The sequence below is a fragment of the Miniopterus natalensis genome, chromosome 10 (assembly GCF_054644295.1).
Source record: "Miniopterus natalensis isolate mMinNat1 chromosome 10, mMinNat1.hap1, whole genome shotgun sequence".
NCBI classification, from domain to species: Eukaryota; Metazoa; Chordata; class Mammalia; order Chiroptera; family Miniopteridae; genus Miniopterus; species Miniopterus natalensis.
In genome coordinates, this window is record NC_142090.1 from 70,430,706 (window position 1) to 70,452,219 (window position 21,514).

General features: G+C 36.8%; 1 protein-coding gene across 1 annotated transcript in view; it reads left to right on the forward strand.

The window, feature by feature from the left end:
* The window catches only part of LOC148092287 (histone deacetylase 9-like), a 223,303-nt gene extending 202,117 nt beyond the window's left edge, over positions 1-21,186 (forward strand). The window contains exons 13-14 of the mRNA XM_087821192.1: positions 1,702-1,849; positions 18,811-21,186. Coding sequence (XP_087677318.1) covers positions 1,702-1,849; positions 18,811-18,850 — 188 coding nt within the window. The 3' untranslated portion in view covers positions 18,851-21,186. The remainder of the gene's footprint in view (positions 1-1,701; positions 1,850-18,810) is intronic.
* Positions 21,187-21,514: the final 328 nt, after the last annotated feature.

The following is a 21,514-nucleotide window of genomic DNA, read 5'->3' on the forward strand; positions in this document are numbered from 1 at the left end:
TGACCCTCACACCCCGCAAGTTGAAGTCCAAGATCACGGGCATACTATCCAAGATTGTGTGTTAATTAGCCCATGCCTATCACAGCAGTGTCATTCATCACATCCAGACTTTTCCTGTGTTCCAGTTGTGCCTAGCAGTGGACTTTGTACCCCAATAGAGTACAGAAACTCAAGGTTCTGCACATTTGTACACACTGTTTTCTTTTGCAGGGATACCTCATCATCACCACCTCCCTCTATTTCAGCTTGACTAACTTCTGATGGTCTTTCAAATACTCGGTCAAGTGTTATTTTTTCTGGCAAGCCTTCTCTCACCTTCCCGTCAACATTAAGTATATGTTCTACTAATTTCCTCTTGGGAACACATGGGCCTCTTCTACACAGAATTGTCGTTGTTTGTTTGCTAAAAGCACCGTCTCAACTTGACCATGAGTTTGATGCCAGGGAAGCATCATTGTGTCCCCAACATCTGGCACAGCCTTATCATTAAAAAAACATATATTAGTTTGTGGATTCATTCACAGTTAAAACTGCTGTTATGTGGTCCAAATGAAAAGCTTTGTGATTCTCAGGCTTTGGTCAGGATAGGTGATCACACGACATTCATTCCTTTGTGAAGCAGTAAGATAAAGGTCAGTCCTAGATCTTAGTTAGAGCTTGGAGGGATTCAAGGCCATCCTTTTGCTTTGAGAAGAAGTAATAAAGTGTGGAGAGTGCTGCCAGCAAAGACAGAGCTGGACCCTCAAGCCAGGTATCTTTCTTTCCACCACAGGGCTCATCCATTCGTCTGTTTGCTTTTCCCTCTTCTTTCTTTTGGAACCAAGCAAACAGTGCACCCAGCTTCCGTCCTAGTCGGTCAGGCTGCAGAGACAGTTCTAGCCTGGTGAGTCATGTTAGCACCTAGGGAGATTCTCCTGCTTTGATTTCAGGCTACAACACACTTCACAAAAAATAGCTCAGGGGCTGCAAGAAGGTCATTAACTCTGCTCTTTCCTATTTATCCTACTGGCATGTTCTCATGAAATGACCTCCTATTTTCCTCTCTTTCTCCTTCCCTGCCTCAAAAAAAAGAAACATCCCTGTGACATATGGAAGGGTGCCAACATCAGCCAGTGCATATATTAAAGTTTTAAATCAGTTATTGTTCTAGTACACACCCTGGGGTTAAGAAAGAGAGAACATCCAGGACTAACAAACCTGATTGTTCTGGCAGAGTTGCCATTCGATTCACGCTGGCATTTCTTTTTCATTAATAATCCAACCTCATTAAAAAAAAAAAAAAGTTTATGGCTCAAGTAGCAATTTTTAACGTTCCTATTTCATTCAGTTTCTCCATGAGACTTCTACCTCCCAGTCTCTTGAGGGTTTCCCAGGGGGCACAGTGCCCAGAATGTGCTTAGTTAGTTGCAGAGACAGCTGTCAATCTGAGAGTGAGTTCATTAGACCTGGATTATTCCTCATTTACTACCTTCTGAGCAAGGGAGAGACTCAGAATTGGGAATGTGAGCACTTAACAACTTGGCATTCTTAGACTGAGTAGAAGACTTAATCGTAAGAGTTAAGAAACCAAATTACAACTATGTATAACATGGTGAATTTTAACTTAACAACTACTCGGAGTTGGACCTAGGAGGGTATTCTGATTAATAACTGCTCTAAATAAAATTCCAATAAAGTTTGATGTGTGTTTTTTCTTTCTAGGCAAGTACTGGAAGTCGGTAAGGATGGTGGCGGTGCCAAGGGGCTGTGCTCTGCCTGGGGCTCAGCTGCAGGAGGAGACGGACACTGTTTCTGCCCTGGCTTCCCTGACAGTAGATGTGGAACAGCCCTTCGCTCAAGAAGACAGCAGGTATGGACCTAACATGGGGGAATCATTAAGGTCAGTAATATCCAGGCCCGTCGTTAATGCTCATGAACCAACCTCCAGACTTCTCTTCACCTGTCTCCTCCACTTCCACCACCTGTCTTCTCCACAGCCACAGGTGCCACAGCACATGCTGTCGGCTGTCAAGAATTCATTCATTTGTTTCGTTCTTCATGGGAAACACAGAGCTGGAGCATGTGGTTGCAGTTCACAGAGAAATGGAGGGGATGAGATAGATAGTGAGAAAAATCACTTCTTGTTGGATAATTTAATGCAGGTTATTATGGAAAGAGCTGCTTTGAGGGCTTACCTTCTATCCCTAGTTTTCTCTGTTTTTCCAGATGTTCTTTTCGTTCTCTCATCATCTTGAAATTACTGATATAACCAACGGAAAAAGAGAGAGCAGAGCTGGAGGTATTGCTAGTCAGTTGGATCCTCCACATACATACAAGCTCCTTATATGACTGTCCTTGAGGTATTAACAAGATAAAAGTGGAAGTTGCCTCCATCTTTGATTGGAATCTGTGTAAAGGAAAAGTGTGGACTTGAGTCTGATTTTATTTTACACTATGATCAGAAGGGGCTGATTTCAATTAGTCTTCATATGAATGCATATAGCTTTCAGGGGAAAAAAAAGGTGGACCAAAAATTGGATTTGCTTAATTTCCTTTTAAGAACTGTTTGTCAGTTTATGCATTTTGGTGTTCACCAGCCTCTCCTACAGACAATGCTATATGCAGAATTTCTTTTCAGCCTACTATGACCAAAGCCACCACGAATGTCCATACATTGATATTGGTGCTTTCTATGGCTGACTTCAAAGTCCCATTTCCTCAACTTAAACACGAATCAGGTGAGGCTTCGCTAAGGCTCTGGCAGCTTGCACTTGAAAATTGCTTCTGAGAATGAAACTGGACTCCCTCTGTAAATAACATCACCATTAATTACACAGAACCTGCTACTAGTACATAGATTGGCAATTTTCCCAAGAATGCATAAATTTGAACAGTTTTAGCTTTCTTTTACTGAAAATTCAGTTTAATGGATTTAACATCTTGTTTTGGTCAAGAGCAGGAGATACGTCGAATAAGAGATTTCACTTTTATGCACTTATTTTTTCTTACCATAACCACTTAAATAACAGATTACCAGTAGGAAAAAAAAAAAGTTGCACAGCATTGTATTAAAAGGCATCATCATACGGGCATCTGGCACATAAGGGAGAATTTACTCTACGTCTTTGATAATATGAACTAACCCCCTGCTGTTCCCAGCTAAGAACTGAACCAAGTTCATAATCCAAAGGTGTTGCAATTATTCCCAAGGCCAAATACAGTTAGTTTCTGTCACTGGAGGGCCATAAAACTGAGGGAACTAGCATCTGTTAGTGTTGGACATGAAGTGAGAACAGCAATTCTCGAGAATTCACTTAATATGGAGAAATGAAGCTAAATTCCAAACTGGGTGAAATGAATTGTAAGTAATTTTACTCATTAAATTGCAGAGCTTATAATAATTAAGGATAATAAGGCCCTGGCCGGGTGGCCCAGTTGCTTGGAGCGTCCTCCTGTACAATAAAGGTTGTGGGTTCCATCCCCAGTTGGGGTGCATGTTGGAGGCAACCGATCAATGTTTCTCTTTCACATCGATGTTTCTCTCTCTCTCTCACTCTCTCACAAATCAATAAAAGCATATCCTCAGGTGAGGATTAAATGAATAAATAAAATTATTTTTAAAAAGTAGAATAATAAGTCATGTTAGGAGCCCCAGGTAATGTAAAGGTCTGAGCACTTTGGCAGGAATTAGCTCTGGACGAGTGTGTGTTTATCCAGGTAGACAGCGTGCCTGACTCCTGCTAAGCCACAGGGACTCAGCCCTGGCTTCGGTTCACAGTGGCTTCTGAGCTGCCTCTCGTGGCGGAGAGAGCGCGGGAAAGGGAACGTTCTGACATACAGGGAAACAGAACTGACACGGGTGGCTTCAACTCATACTTGTTTATCAGTTTTAGACAGATTGTATCCATTTTGATTGGTTTTTCTTGTGGGAAGGAAAATGCTTCCCTCAGGAAATATTGTAGGAATATTGCTTGAAATATTGTGTATGGCGCTGAACTCGCTTTTTCAGCAGAGGGAAGGAAGACTGGTCCTTGAGCTGGCCTTTGCATTTCTGTGGAACCATGCATGGGTTTCGTCAGGGAGGGCCCGGCGAGAGAAACCCTGAAGGCCACAGAGTATTCCTTCTTCTCCGGAAAATGCACCCGAATTGTGCCCCTGCTCAGTTCAGGAAAGGGGACTTTCAGATAAAGAGGAGGAAACGATCCCGGGCCTTTGTCATGAATGCAGCATTCTAAGTGTGCAGGAAATTGAAAAATTAGGAAAATCAGAGAGCTAGATGGATGGAAAAGGGTGAAGGCAAGATTCTTTTTATAGGATGTTCTTGCCAGTTATTTTGGAGGATATATTGGTGTTTGGAGTGAGATGACTCATTTTGTACTAAGATTTTGGGTAAAGCAGCTCTTTTCCTGGCCAACTCATATCTGACTCATTTACCACTAGTGAATAAGGGATAAAGTGCTCCTGGCTAGGAACCATTGTAAGTATTTTTTGTTCATTTTTCTTGGATGGGGGGACAGGGGGTGGAGATGACAACACAGTGCAAAACAGTCATTTCGTTTTTATAACTCATTAGTGGACCATGAAGAATAAATTATTAGCAAACATTGATATGTGGGGATTCATTTTTGGGGACAATTAATTGAAATACAGTTTTCAAAACCTAATTTTCAGGTGGCAAAGGACTTGAGTGGGGAAAAATGATTGGTGGATCAGCAAAAAAACACACCACAAAAACAAAAACAAAATACAAAAGCAACTAAGGGGGCAAGTTATATGTCCAAAGAGTATTAAGTAGATAGGCCTATATATAGCATATTATTTTTTTTAAAGAACTGTAATATTAAGAGGGCTTTTGGTTTGCCAAGAGACTATACCTTTAAAAGATTATTATTTGTATTAGTCGGATATGTGTTTCAAATACTTCTACTGTGAAAAGGTCAGTGCAGTATTCAGGTTTATTCTTGGACACCCGTTCGGGATCTGCTGACAATCAAGAAAAAAAATCTGTCAAGTAAGACTTCAGGATGTTCCACTATTAAGTTATTGGGAACGCACTGAAAGTTAGGTTTCAAATGTGAGATTGACCTATTGATGATAATGTGGATCGTGTTATATTTTCTTAATACAGTCTGATCTGGTTGTTTAATTAATCATGTCATCTTCAAATTTGGGCAACTTCTCTCATGACTGAGATGGGACAGAAGCCTGAGGAAATGTGCGATGCTGAGTCTGGCCATTTTGTTTTTGAGTAACTGTCTTATTCATGAGTATGAAAAAAGTGTAGGAGTAAACTGAAAACTCCCACGTATACCTGCTTTAGCTCTGAATGGCCTATCTGTAGTGCCATGGACATATATAACCCTGTTTTCCTGGAGCTTGAAGGCTTATGTGGAAATAGACCACTGTTAGAAATACGCACTCACGTCTGACGTTTAGAAAATCAACTTTGTTTTCCATTCTTTAAGAGTGCGTCTCCAAGGCTTCTAGAGGCTAAAATATTACACAAATTGTGCAGGTTTCTGATTTTTCTCTAAGATGCCATTATTTTGAGCACTTGTTTATCTGACTAGGCAAACATACCAATATAAGTTTTATTAATTTTTCATCCTGTGCCAACAAATCCTTAGTTGAAATGTGGGCTGAGATTTGGAAACTCCTGGTTAAGGGAAGGATAATCTGTCCCTTACCGTCTTTTCTGCCTCTTCCTGGGACCATTTTTTAATCTTTGTTTTCAGTGCTGAACTGCAGTCTTGAGGCACATGTGAAGCCCGACATAGTATATAGGGATTAAATCCAGTGCCCAATTATGTATTCCAGAATTTCATTCTGAATTCCTAATTAAGAAGTGTTTAATTTTGAAAGAGAAACACAGTTAAACTGAACCATAACTAAAGTGAGATGCCTAATAACTTGAGTTTCCCATCATCTCATCTTAGTCTGTTCTCTCACAACTGTCATCTTACAATTACAGAGGAAGAGCAGAGTGTGACTCTAGAATCAGCTGGTCTAGATAACAATCTAATCTCCAACTTAATAACTATGTGGTCAGAGACAATTTACTTATCTTTCTGGGCTTTATTTTCTTTGTCTTTAAAATGAAGGGAAAATGTCATAGGGTTTTGAGGGTGAAATGACACAAATACATCTTAAGAACTTAACCCCTTGACATACAGTAAGCACTTAGGAAAAGTTGGTTTTATTACTGTTTTCTATCATATTTCTTCTTCCTCAGTTTGCTCTACTTTTCCCACCTTTAATACATTGTTCATCACCCAGTGATCTATAACACCAGAATATAGAGGCTGTATGTTTAACTGTTCATCTGTATGTTTAAATCAATAGGATAGTCATTAAAAGCCAGAATTTGACAAATAATCACTAAGCAATAAGTTGGCTCAATTAACTAATCCATGGTTTGCTGACTGAAGAACTTCCACAATGCTAAATACATTGTAGGTAATAAAAAAATCCTTATTGAATGAATGAATGTATCCAAAAACAGAAGGCAAAACATTTAAAAAATGGTAACATAACATTTTGTGGTGATACCTGAGCCTTTCTTGTCTTTATTATGTTTTCGAGGGAATCGGCATTTTTATATTTTTATGAGTTTGCAAAATGTGTATTATACATTTATTTTCTTTCATGGTACTGATTGACAGTGTCCCTTTTCAAATATGAAATGGGCATATCCATAGTACTAACCAGAATCCATATCATAAACATGATTTACTGAGGAAACATAATGAAGGAAGGAGGGTGAGGTAAAGTGTCTGTTTGAATGGAAAATGGAATTGTCTTTATGCAGAGAAAAAAACCCAGGAGTGATGCTGGCAGATTACAGGATAATCCTCCAGCTTGCAGAATGAGGCGGAAGATCATCCAGTTTGTGCATTCTTTAAACACTTTCTGATTACTTTCTATGTGTGAAACAAATGTTGGGAGCCAGGGTCACAAAGCTTCCTTGCGTCCTCAAAACATTCACATACTTGGGGACTGTATTAGTTTTCAATTGTTGTCTTAAAAAGTTACTACAAACTTAGTGGCTTAAAAGGACAAAAAGGTCAGAAAGCTGACACAGGTCTCTTGGGCTAAAATCATGAGGTTGGAGGGGCCTGGTTCCTTTCTGGAAGCGGTAAAGGAGAATCTGTCTCTGACTTTTCCAGCGTCTAGAGTCTGCCTACATTCCTTGGCTCATGAGCGCCTTCCTCTATCTTCAAAGGCAACAACTTTATATCTCTCCGACCTTTCTTCAGTCAGCACACATCTCTTGTAGTGAAGGAAAAAAAGCCAGGAAAACTGGCTTTAAAAAAAACAGAAAGATTCTCTACTTTTAAAGACTCCAATTATTACATTAGACCCACCAGGACAATTTAGGCTAATTCTCCATCTTAAGATCCTTAACCTTAAGCACAACTACAAAGTTAGTTTTGCCTTGCATGGCAACATATTTATAGCTTCCAGGAATTAAAATATAGATATCAACCAACTATATTAAGTGACAAGTCATTTGATAGATTGAGCTGCAGAATTAAAGAAGACCTAACATAGACCAAGAACTGGGGACCGAATCGCAGGACTGGGATAAAAAAGCCAGGGTGAAAAAATATGTAGGATTTTACCTAGTAAATGAGAAAGAAGACATCCAAGAGGGAGACAATAGCTTGAGCAAACCATCTCTCTTTTTTTAAACATCTATTGCCATCACTCAGTCTAAAGTACCTTCATCTTTCATCCAAATTCACAGTAGTTTCCTTACTAATTCCCATGTATATTTTGCTTCTTTTCTAATTAATTTTCTACACAGCAATCAGATCTTCAAAATGATACAAAAAAAACAACTAGAAAGTAAATCTTGCCATGCCTTCGTGTGAAACCCTTCAATGCCTTTCTATTCCATTAGCATAAATTAGCAACATTCTTAACCCATAAACCTAGCATGATCAGACCCTCACCTTCATTTTGTGTCTTATCTCTGACATCTTTCCTCTTTGTTTTGTGATCTGTTTCCAACGATGACCTTGTTTCATTTGTTAAACTGAGATATACCTGCTATAACTGAAATATACAAATCAAAATATTTTTATACCTATTCCATAGTCATATACAGACCACCCAGAACAGGATCAAGAACACTTTCATCACCCAGAAAGTTTATTTGTACCTCTTATTAGTCAATGCCACTCCCTCCAGAAGTAACCTTTTTTTTTTTTTTTTTTTTTTTTTTTTTTAGCTTTAACACTGTAGATTAGTTTTGCTAGTTCTTGAACTTAATCTAAAGGGATCAGTGAGGGAGGGGAGGAGGGAGATATCTGTAATACTTTCAACAATAAAGATAAATTAAAAAAATAAATAAAGGGAACCATGTAATATATATTGCTTTGTAACTAGCTTTCACTCCACTAAGCATAATGTTTTTGAGTCCATTCAATCAGTAGTTTGTTCCTTTTTATTATTGTGCATTATTCCAGTGTATAAACAAACCCTAATTTCTTTATTCATGCACCTGTGAATGGGCGTTTGACTTGTTTCCCATTTGGGGCTATTTGTTTTTTTCTGATTCTTTTTATTGAGATATAATTGACATGCAACATATTACTTTCAGGTGCACAACATAATGATTCAATATTTGTGTATACTGTGAAATAAACACAATAAATCTAATTAGCATGTATCACCACATATAGCAACAAATTGTTTTCTTTTGATGAGAATTTTTAAGATTTATTCGCATAGCAACTTTCAAATATATAACACACTATTATTAACTATAGTTGCCAGGCTGTACGTTAGATTCCCAGGACTTACTTATTTTATAACTGGAAGTTTGTACCTTTTGACCCCTTTCACCCATTTTGTCCTACCTCTGGAAACCACCAATCTGCTCATTGTATCTATAAGTTTAGGCTTTTTTAGCTTCCACAAGTGAGATCATGCAGTATTTGTCTTTCTTTGTCTGACTTATTTCACTTAATATAATGCCCTCAAGTTCCATGTTTCCTTCTTTTTTAGGGCCAAATAATATTTCACTGCATAGATAGATTAGATAGATAGATGATGATAGATGATGATGATAGATAGATGATTGATTGATTGATAGATGATAGATGATGATGATAGATAGATAGATAGATAGATAGATAGATAGATAGATAGATGATTGATAGATAGATGATAGATAGATTGATGATAGATAGATAGATAGATGATAGATAGATAGATAGATAGATAGATAGATAGATAGATAGATAGATAGATAGATAGATAGATAGATAGATGATAGATGATAGATAGATAGATAGATGATGATAGATAGATAGATAGATAGATAGATAGATAGATAGATAGATAGATAGATAGATAGATAGATAGATAGATAGATGATAGAATTTCCTTACCCACTTATCTACTGATGAACACTTCGGTTGCTTCCATGTCTTAGCTATTGTAAATAATGCTACAATGAATATGGGGTGCAGATAGCTTTTTGAGTCAGTGTTTTCATTTCCTTCAGGTGAATACCCAAAAGTGGAATTGCTGAATCACACAGTAGTTCTATTTTTAATTTTTGAGGAGCCTCCATGCTGTGTTTCATAGTCATTGCACCAGTTTACACTGGCACCAGCAGGGCACAGGGTTCCTTTTTCCCCTCATCCTTGCCAATACTTGTTATTTCTCATCTTTTTTATAATAACCATTCTAACAAGTACAAGGTAGGTGATATCGTGGTTTTGATTTGCATTTTCCTGATGATCAGTGATGTTGAGCACATTTTCATGTACCTGTTGGCCATCTGTATGTCTTCTTTGGAAAAATGTCTATTCAGGTCCTCTGCCATTTGGGGGATATTATGAATAAAGCTGCTATGATTTCTTTTATTGTGGTAAAAAGCACATAACATTTACCATCTGAACTATTTTTGAGTGTACAGTAACTACTATTAACTACATGCCCATTGTTATGCAACATATCTCCAGAACATTTTCATCTTGCAAAACTGAAAACTCTAAACCCATTAAACAATAGCTTCCCTCTTCCCCCTGCCCCCAGCTCCTGGCAACCACAATTCTACTTTCCATTTCTAAGAATTTGACTACTTTAGATACCTCATATAAGTGGAATCATGCAGTATTTGCCTTTTTGTGACTTGGCTTACTTTACTTAGCATAACATCCTCAAGGTTCATCCATGTTGTAGCATATGGCAAGACCTCCATCTGTCTCATGGCTGAATACTTCAGTGAATGAACGTACACTTATCTCTTCAAGATCCTGTTTTCAGTTATTTTGGATGTATACCCAGAAGTGGAATTGCTGAATGATATGGTAATTATATTTTTGATTTTCTGAGGAACCCAAGTCTCTGAAATGTTTGTTCAAATTTTTATTTTGTGAACAGAAGCACTCAATATCTCTGATACATACCTAGAAGAGCAAGTGCCGAGTTGCAAGGAAGCCATCTGTTTTACTTTGTAAGAAACTTCCAAAGTGCTTTCCAAAAGGGCTGTGCCATTTTTCATTCCCATCCGCAATGAAAGACAGTTCCAATTGCTTCATATCCTCACCTACACTTTGTATAATCAGTCTTTGTAATTAAGCCTTTCTAGTGAGTATTCAGTGGTATCTCATTGTGGTTTCAAAGTCTCTCCAAAGAGCCACATTCGTGTTCCCATCAGGCCTTCCGGCACACACCCTTTCTTCTGTTTGGATCACTTCTCTGTCTTCTTCATCCTCCCACTGACCCCCTACTGGCTTCTCCATTCTCTTCCACTTATACTTTAGATCTCAGATCCAATGCTGCTTTCTCTCCTTGGACAACGCTCCCTGACCACCAATCCCAAAATTAGACTAGGTCCCCCTGCTATACTTTTTATGTCTCCCCTGTAGTTCTAATCTTATGTCTGCCCTAGAACAGAGCCAGATGCATGATATATACTCAGTAATTATTTCTTGAATCAATGAAAAATTCAATAAACTGAGGTGTGCCAGCATTTGTGGAGCTATGGGGCTTTGGAGTGAGCCCTCACAGCTGTGGAAAGTAAACTATGACAGCCTTGCTGGAAAGCAGTGTACTACCAGTCAGTACACACAAAACTTAGGACGCCATAATCCTGCTCCTGGGAATGTATACTGAAGACATTTTCACCTGAGGTCATTAGAGCACTTGTACTAAGAAGTTGGCCACAGCTTTATTAATGATGGGTAGATAGGAGGAGTCAAGCCAGGGACCCGGTCCTGGGAGAACAAATAGCTAAAATAAGGTGAATGCACACCATGGGGATGCCATGTAGCACTTAGCAGCTACAGACTAGAAAACATAAATACAGCACTGAGTGAGAATACTAAGCAAGATTAATTACACCTGTGTATGTAAAAATAAAATTTGCATAAAATAAAAATACTGTATATGCCCACAAACAGTAACATATAGCTTTGAAGAATGCCTTATGGACAAAATTGCGTACAAGCAAGCCTTAGGTTGCCTCGGAGGAGGAAGAGGGAGTAAAATATAGGGATTAAATTAAACCAATAAATAAGAGAAGCTGTGTCTTACTAAATAACATTATTAATATTAACTAACAATGTTTTAAAAATCATAGGATATGAAATACCCATTTAAGGAAAAATGTAAGAATTTAATTTTATGCCATATCTTATCTCAAGTTAAATGCTTTCTGATTTTCATTTGTATAAATTATAACCTATGATTGGTGGACTGAACTAATTCTTCCCTTAGTATATAAAATTATTTCCCTTCATTAAAAGAAAACCATCAGTGCTCACTGTCAAGGTGGCTTGCTATAGTAGAAGTTTATATCTTTCAGTTGGCTGAAGTATTGTACTAAAATTTACTTTTAGAGGTTTTATTTAGACCATACCATGTCTCTACCTCACTTAATTAAAAATAGGATTAAATTCAAAGATATAAAGATTCATATCTTCCCTTCTCCCATCCCTTTCCACAACTGTATTTTTGTTAATCAAGTAAACTTGGTATGTCCAGAGATGACTAAAGTGGATAGCCCCCACATTTCCAGAGCATCTCTTCTCACTCTTTCACCAAAAACAAACATTAAATGGTCACCCTAAACCAGTTCATTTTCTAAGTGTTTCGTGAAGATGATTTCTTAAAGAGTTCCCTTTTAAAAACTATTTAGAGGTATAACACTTTTACTTAGAGACAAGGACTGAGTAAAAATAACACCGCCTATACTAACAGCCATGGATATGAGAAGGGAGAGACTATAACTAATCACAGTGGCAGATATAAGTAATATATTCTGTAACTAACTGTTTAACACTTTGCAATGTATAAAGCATGTTCTCTTAAATTAGCTCACTTGAATCTCACAACCCTGCGGGCAGGGCAGGGATTATTATTTCCATTTTAAAGAGAAAACTGATAATCTAGAGATGGTGACTTGCTCAAAGTTAAATTTTAGAAAGTGGCAAAACTGGGACTTAAATGCAAGGCATCTAAACCTTGAAATCCAAGATATTTTCCCACTTGCTAGGCTACTAACACTAATTCCGAGCTTCAAGACATGGAGAGAATTGGCTAGTTATGTGTATGTGTATTTGATTCAGTAGAAGGTGGGGAGCAGTAAATGGACTACTTTCAAAAAATGGTTACTATAAAGTGATTTTGGAGGGAAGAAAGGAAGGAGACGCATCTAAATAGAAAGCTTTATATCGTACTTGCCAGTCCCCATGTTTCAACAGAAGGGGCTCTAGTTTTGCTGGTAATGGGGTTGCACTACAGACACCCTGATCATGTCCTCCTGCTCCAGAACCAGAGCAACAGGGATCATGAAGAATCAGGGAAACCTGGCACCACCAAAGGAACACAGTAACCATCTAGTAACTGAACCCCCAAAATGTAGATACATGAATGCCTGAAAAAGAATTAGAAATAATTGTTATAAAGATGCTCAAAGGGTTATAAGAGAACACAGATAAACAATTTAACAAAAAATCAGGAAGAACACAATGAGAAATACAACAAAGAGATAGAAAACCTTAAAAAGAACCAAACAGAAGTTCAGAGCTGAAGAATACAATAACTGAACTAAAAACTTCAATACAGAGCTCAAAATCAGACTGAACCAAGCAGAACTAAGAATCAGCAAACTCAAAGTCAGATCACTGGAAATTATCCAGTCAGAGTTTCAAAAGGAAAAATAATGAAAAGGAATGCAGAAAGCCTTTTGGACTCATGGAACACCATTAAGATAAATAATTGGTGAATTATTGGAGTCCTAGGAGAAAAAAGGGTAAAAGCGGCAGACAGCTTATGTGAAGTGACGATGGCTGAGAACTTCCAAGACCTGAGGAGAGATTTGAACATTCAGGTTTAGGAAGCTAATAAGTCAGCCCCAAATTTCAATCTAAAACGATTCTTCTCCAAGACACATTATAATAAAACTGTCTAAAAGCAAAGACAGCCTGGCTGGGCGTGGCTCAGCGCTTGAGCATCCACCTATGATCCGGGAGACTGAAGTTCGATTCCCGGTCAGGACGCATGCCCGGGCTGCAAGCTCCATCCCGGTTGGGGGTGTGCAGGAGGCAGCCGATCAATGACTCTCTCATCATTGATGTTTTTATCTCTTTCTCTGCCTCTCCCTTCCTCTCTCTGAAATCAATAAAGATATATTTAAAAAATAAATAAAAATAAAAGCAAAAACAAAGAGATGATTGTAAAAGTAGCAAGAAAAAAACAATTCTCTTGTTCAAGGGAACTATCAGTGGATTTCGCAGCAGAAATCTTGCAGGCCAGGAAAGAGTAGAATAATATAGTCAAAGTGTTGAAGAAAAAAACTTCCAACCACAATACTGTACCCAGCAAAGTTGTTCTTCAGAAATGAAGGTGAGATGAAGACTTTCTCTGCCTTATACAAAATGCTGAACGTTCTTCAAGCTGAAAAGAAAGGTTGATAATAAGTAACATGAAAATATACACACTGGTAACAGTAAGTATATAGGCAGCTGCAGAATACTCCAGTATCGTAATATGATGGTGTGTCAATCACATAATTCTAAAATAAAGGTTAAAAGACAGAAGTATAAAAATAGGTATAATTTGTTAATGGATGCACAATATAAAAAGATATAAATTGTAACATCACAAATATAATCTATTATCAGGTTAAAATAGTCTGTTGTATCTATGTTTCAAGTAAGCCTCAGAGTAACCATAAAACAAAAACCTGTAGTAGATACACAAAATACAAAAAGAAGGTAGTCAAAGTATACCACAATGGGAAATCATCAATTCAAAAGGAAGACCTCAAAAGAAGACAGAAACTACAAAACAGACAGAAAACCATTAACAAGATGGCAATCGTAAATCCTTAACTATCAATCGTTACTTTAAATGTAAAGGGATTAGATTTGCCAATCAAAAGGCATAGAGTGACAGAATGAATTTTTTTTTAAAAAGATCCAACTACATACTGCCTACAGAGGACTCACTTTAGTTTCAAGAATACACATAGGCTCAATGTGAAGGGATAGAAAAAGATATTCCATGTAAATGGAAACCGAAATAGAACAGGGTTAGCTATACCGATATCAGAAAGAAATAGACTTTAAGTCTAAAATAGTAACAAGACACAAAGAAGGTCATTATACAGTGATGAAGAGGTCAATTTCTCAAGAGGAAACAACGATTGTAAATATATATCCACCCAAAATCAGACACCTATGCAAATACTAACAGATCTGAAGGGAGTAATAGGCACAATACAATAATAGTAGGGGAATTCAATACCCAATTTTCTATAATGAATAGACCATCCAGACAGAAAATCAATAATGAAATATTGGGCTTAATCTTCAGACCATGTGTACCTAACAGACATACACAGGATGTTCCATCCAACAAAAGGAAAATATATACATTTCTTTCCATGTTTCACATGGAACATTCTCCAGAATAGGTCTTGTTAGGTCACAAAACAATTCTTAGCAAATTTTAAAAGCTTGAAATAATACCAGCTATTATGAAACTAGATGGTATGAAACTAGAAATCAATAACAGGAAGAAAACTGGAAAATTCACAAATATGTGGAAATTAAACAACACCTGTTTAATTTCCTAAATTTACAACTATGCAACTAATGGATCAAGGATTAAATAAGAAGAAAATAAAAAAAAAATTATCTTGAAACAAATGAAAATGGAAACACAACATAACAAAACTTATAGGATGTAACAAAAGCAATGCCAAGAGGCAAATTTACAGCAATAAATGCCTACATTAAAAAAAGAAAGATCTTAAATAAACTAACTTTACTATCCTAAAGGACTAGAAAAAGAACAAATTAAGTCTAAAGTCAGCAGAAGAAAGGAGATAAAAATCAGAGCAGAAAATAAATGAAATAGAGAATAGAAAAACAATAGAAAAGATCAATGAAACTTAGTTGTTTTTAAAAAAAGATTTTAAAATGTCAAATCTTTAGCTAGACTTACCAAGAAAAAAGGGGGCGAACTCAAATAAATAAAATTGTAAATGAAGGAGGAGATATTATAACTGATACCACACAAACACAAAGTGTTATAAGAGACTACTATGAACAATTATATGCCAACAAATTGGATAAACTACAAGAAATGGATAAATTCCTAGAAGCATACAACCTAGCAAGTTTGAATCATGAAGAAATAAAAAATCTAAACAGACCAGTTACTAGTAAGGAAATTTAATCAATAATCAAAAACCTTCCAGCAAAGAAAAGCCCAGTCCAATGATTTCACTGGTGAATTCTAAAAATTTAAGGAAGAATTAACGTCAGTCCTTCTCAAAGTCATCCAAAAAGGACTGAAGAGGAGGGAACACTCCCAACTCATTTTATGCAGCCAGCATTACCCTGATACCAAAGCCAGACAAGGATACTAAGGAAAACTACATAGGCCGATATTCCTGATGAACATCGATGCAGAAGGCCTCAGCAAAATACTAGCAAACCAATTTCCACAGCACATTAAAAGGATCATGCATTGAATAGGGTGGGAGGATGGTGCAACATATGCAAATCAATCAATATGATACATCGCATTAATAAATGAAAGATAAAAATCATATGGTCCTCTCAATAAGTGCAGGAAATTCAATATCTTTGATAATAAAAACTCTCAGCAAATTGAGTATAGAGGTAATTAAGGCCATATATGACCCACTGCTAACATACTCAACAGTAAAATGTTGAAAACTTTCCCTCTAACATCAGAAACAAGACAAGAGTGTCGCTGTTGAGTATATGATCTTGGATATAAAAAGTGCTAAAACCACCAAAAAACCTGTTAAAACATTCAGTAAAGTTTCAGGATACAAAATAAGATCCTTATGCCCAAAACAGTGAAGACTGATTAAATAAATTGAAGAATACACAAATGAATGGAAATATATTTCATGTTCACAGATTAGAAGAGTTTATATTGTTAAAACATCCATACTGCCCAAAGTCATGTATAGATTTCAATGCAGTTCTTATCAAAATCCAATGGCATTTTTCATAGAAATAGAAAAAATCCTAAAGTTCATATGGAACCACAGAAGACCCTCAATAACCAAAGCAATCTTGAGAAAGAACATAGCTGGAGGCATTCCGAGTTCAAACTATATTAGAAAGCTAAAGTAATCAAAACAATATGGCACTGGCATAAAAACAGACACAAAGACCAATGGAACAGAATTGAGAGCCCAGCAATGAACCCTCACATATATGGTCAGCTTATATTTGATAAGGGAGCCAAGAATACTCAGTGGGGAAATAGTAACCTCTTCAGTAAATGGTTTTGGAAAAAAACTGTATATTCACATGTATAAAAGAATGAAATCAGACCCCTATCTTACACCAGTCATAAAAATTAGCTTAAAATGGATTAAGGACTTAAATTTAGACTTGAAACTGTGAAATTCTCAAAAGAAAACAGGGAAAACGCTCCTTGACTTTGGTCTTTGCAGTGGTTTTTAGATAGAAAACAACAAAGCACTAAAAATAAATGTGACTACATCAGACAAAAATCTTCCATGTAACAAAAGACACAACAAAATGAAAAGGCAACCTGTGAGAGAGGAGAAAATATTTGCAAACCGTGTATCTAATAAAGGGTTAATATCCACAATCTACAAGGAACTCATACAATTTAACACCTAATAAGAAGAAGAAGAATCCAATTTAACAATGGGCAGAAGACCAGAATATTTTTCTAATATGTACAAATGGCCAACAGCTACATGAAAAAGTGTTCAATATCACTAATCATCAGGGAAATGCAAATCAAAGCAACAGTGAGATCTCTCTCCTTACATGTGTCACAATGGCTATCATAAGACAATAGCTAAGAATATTAGTGAGGATATGGAGAATAGGGAACCCTTGGGCACTGTGGGTTGGAACATAAATTGGTACAGCCACTGTGGAAAGCAGTACGGAGGGTCCTCAAAGGTAGAACTACCATGTGATCCAGCAAAGCCCCTTCTGGGTATATATCCGAAGGAAACAAAATCATGTTTTAAATGCATAGAAATCTTGGCTTTTTCCCTTTTAAATATATAAAATAACATGGCTAAGTAGTTCGTTTGTCTTCATAAACAGCTGTGTTTCAAGCATAGCATTTTTTTCTGGTATGAAAGTAATTCATTATAGAATACTGGCAAGTAGATAAGCAATCTGAAAAAAGAAAATGAAAACCACCCACCTGTCATTCCACCATCCAGAGAAAGCCATCCTCCATGTCGGTATGGTATTTCCTATGGTAGTATAGTCATGGCTCTGTATCTGTATGCGATTCAGCACAATTTTATGCATATGTTAAATGATGAAAAGACAGATCCAAAGTATTAAATAACTAATGTCTCAGTGTTTGTTGTTTACGGGTTAATTTTACCTCCTTTATTTTTTTTAACCTGCACTAATTCGGTAAGGAACATCTTTTTTTCTCATGGTCTTAAACCTGAAACCGCAGCTTCACAGAAGTGAGTTACGTTAAAAAGTTGCAGCATTAGCAAATTGCAGAGCTCAGACTCAAAGGCAATTCTCCAGGCATCTAAAATTCCAGTATTGTTCCCTCGACAGTCCAGCCACCTCGTGTATGTGGATTCCTGCTACAATTTGTCCTTTTGGCTAAATTAAAAAATCATTCTAAAAGTTTGCCTTAAAACACCCTCAGAGTGTTACTAAATTAAGGTTAAATCTCAAGTATAAATTTTCAAGCAATTAGTTTTGGTTTTACCCGAGCAGAACACCCCACAGATGATGCCGAATAAAAACTATTTACACACACTACCATAGTGCATTTCTTGTAAAAACGTTGGGTCTGTAGCAGCGATTTGCTAATCAAATTCAGAATTTGATTTGAAATGCCTCCGGCAGGCGGCCAATCCAGTTATGAAAGAACAGAAGCAAAAACCAGAGCCCTGGTGAGTTTCCTCCAGAAGCTAGCTGGGTCCTTTGCTCTAGTTAGCAAACCGGTTCCATAGGAAATCACTGCAATTGCTCCTAAAATAAAATATCGTAGTTAATTTTTTCAATAAATTATCAGACTGAACTAGACACAAAACATGTACATTTTGGAATCTAGAGTTATAAAATATTCTGACATGTTTTAATATAAACAGGAACATTTCCAATGATTGCTTGGATCTAAAATGTTTTTCCACTTGACATTTGTTTATACTTCCTAGGAAAGAAACTCTATTTATGGATAACTGAACAACACAAATAAACATTAGAGAGAGCTGAAAAATCAGCTTTGATTATGCATGAAAATCTACAATGTCATTGTGTACTCTTATGCCGTATTCTGATTGCCTGTTTATTTTTACAGAATCGCTGGTGAGCCTATGGAAGAGGAGCCAGCCTTGTGAAGTGCCAAGTCCCCCTTGCCCCCCCATATTTCCTGTGTGTGACATCATTGTGTATCCCCCCCCCACCCCAGCACCCACAGACATGTCTTGTCTGCTGCCTGGGTGGCACGGATTCGATGGAACATAAACACTGGGCACAAAATTCTGAACAGCAGCTTCACTTGTTCTTTGGACGGACTTGAAAGGGCATTAAAGATTCCTTAAATGTAACCGCTGTGATTCTAAAGTTACAGTAAACCACGATTGGAAGAAACTGCTTCCAGCGTGCATTTAATATATGCTGGGTGACCCACTCCCAGGTCCGGAGTAGGAACTAGAAACATCCAGTACAGCATTAGATACTGTTGATTACAAATGCTATGACAGCCAGTAAAATTTTGGGCAAAACCTAAGAAATACTCATTCCTGACATTCTGATCAGTTTTTTATTGGGTAATTTTTGTCAAACAGTCTCAAATTGTTTACAGGATTTGCTTTCAACTATGAACAGATAGCAATTCCCGACAGAGTGCAGGGATTTTGTTTTGTTTTGTTTTGTTTGTTTTTTGGCCTTTGTTTTAACACATGGTTCGACTCTTGCTAGTTAAGAGTTGAAGATGGAGGAACTGGGCCGAGGCTTTTTCAGCAGAACAAACCAAGCTATATCTCAAAGTCCACATGCCAAACAAACCTCAAACACTGTATATAATGGTGCAATATTTTATGTCACTTTTTTGGAAAAAAAATTACCCTGTTTCCCTAACATCCCTCTCTGTGTTCTCACACACAAAGGAGATTTGCAACTGAAATTGAGGATGAGATCTCCCTCCCCGCTCCCATCCCTTGCTCTGATGACAGTAGCTCGGAGCATATGTTTCATGGAGGATTTCCAGTGTCTTTGAAAACTTTTCAAAGATGGTCTTAATTTGTTCCAAATCTATCAAGAACATATTCTCTCACTTTTCTTTTCTGCCCTCTATCACTTCTTTTCTTCTTACCTTTCATCCATCCTTCATATAGAAAAGCTAAAGATTACCTGCAATCTCCCAATTTCTCAGGAGCTTTGAGTATTTACTTATTTTTTTTACTTTTCAGGTTAACACAGTTGCTTGGTCTAATGAGTTCTCATAGCTGTGAAATCATTGAGGTGAATATGGCTTGAGCAATGCTACTGAATTTTCTAGATCTTTGAAATGCATTAATGAAGGCATTACCTATTTGAAGTCACCTTGAATCGAGTTAACCTTGAAGTTGTGCCTTTATGTGAAAAAAACAAAACTGCAAACTTAACCTTTACACATGTTGCCTTAGCATCAAAGGCTAAAAGTAACAGACATTTATTTCTGAGATTAAAAGTAGCTTACTAAATATAAGTAGGTCATCCCCCTACCATCCAAAAATCCATTTCAATGTATAACTCGAACACATAAAGGCATTGATATAGAATACCTCGCAGTATTTAATATCTGACAATGCTTTTGAAAGAGTTGATGTTTCTTTTTATATATTTTCCTAACTCAAAGGATATATTAAAGCCATAAGTGAAGATTGTCATGCTTTTATTCAGAAATCTGAAAGAAACCTTAATTAAAACAAGGTTTTAGGGAAGGCCATGATATGAAAGATATGGAACAATATGGTTTTAGTTAAAGAGGACTCAAACCTGTAAATCAAAGATGAAAGATTTCACTCAAGTAGAATTATATAACTCCCTTTTGTTATACAGTCAGACCATATTTTTCATGCATTTGGTTTTTTTAGGATTACCATTTTAATTTTAAAGACTTTTATTACATATACAAAAATGGCTCGATACTTGGTTTAACATCTTAGAAATTTGAGATGCCCTTTGAAATAGGAAATCTGAAGTGGAATGTAACTCAGTATTAGGTAAAAAATTACTTTCATTGAATAGGAGTAAGGTCAATGTCAATACACAATAGTAATGAATTTTTTTGTAAAAAAATGTCGTGATATTTTCAGAGAAATTCATGACAGTCATATTTGTTAGCTCTTGCTATTTTGCTGTAATTCCTTGAAATTTACTAAAAGGAAACCAAATAATGGGCCAAAGCCATTTTTAAAAGGTTCCCCTCTTTAAAACAGAAAGTTATATCATTTTAATTGGAAACATAATTGTGACTATTTAAAAATAAATTGATATTTACAAATCTCTATTATTGCTCTCCATCCTTCCAAATATTCTTTAGATGTTGAGTAAGAAAATGAGCCGGTTTAGTGCAAACATACTAACTCACTGATGTTTCCTACAGTCATTTGGTCGCATTCTTATGCACAGCCGTCAGTCTGACGGAGCCAGATCACTGGGACATCTCCATGGCTGTTTAGATTCCAAACGTAACACATTAAGGAGTTGATTACACATCCTTCCATGCGATATGTGCCCAACTGGTTGCACTGAGAGTCTTTAGGATACATGGAGAGCCTGATAAACTATGGAGAGGATTAATCACAGCTGAATGTAGCGGTAAGAACAGAAGGCAGTGCTTTTTGATTAGACCCTTACAAGGTGTAGTGACGCCCTCAGGGACAGAATGGGAGCTTTTGGAGAATATCAACATATCTTTTGAAATAGTCAGCACTTTTGAAAGGGTAGTTTCACTTGGTGTAGTTTTCTTGACTTACACATTTCATTTTTATTGTTCACAATAGTTCCCAGTAAAA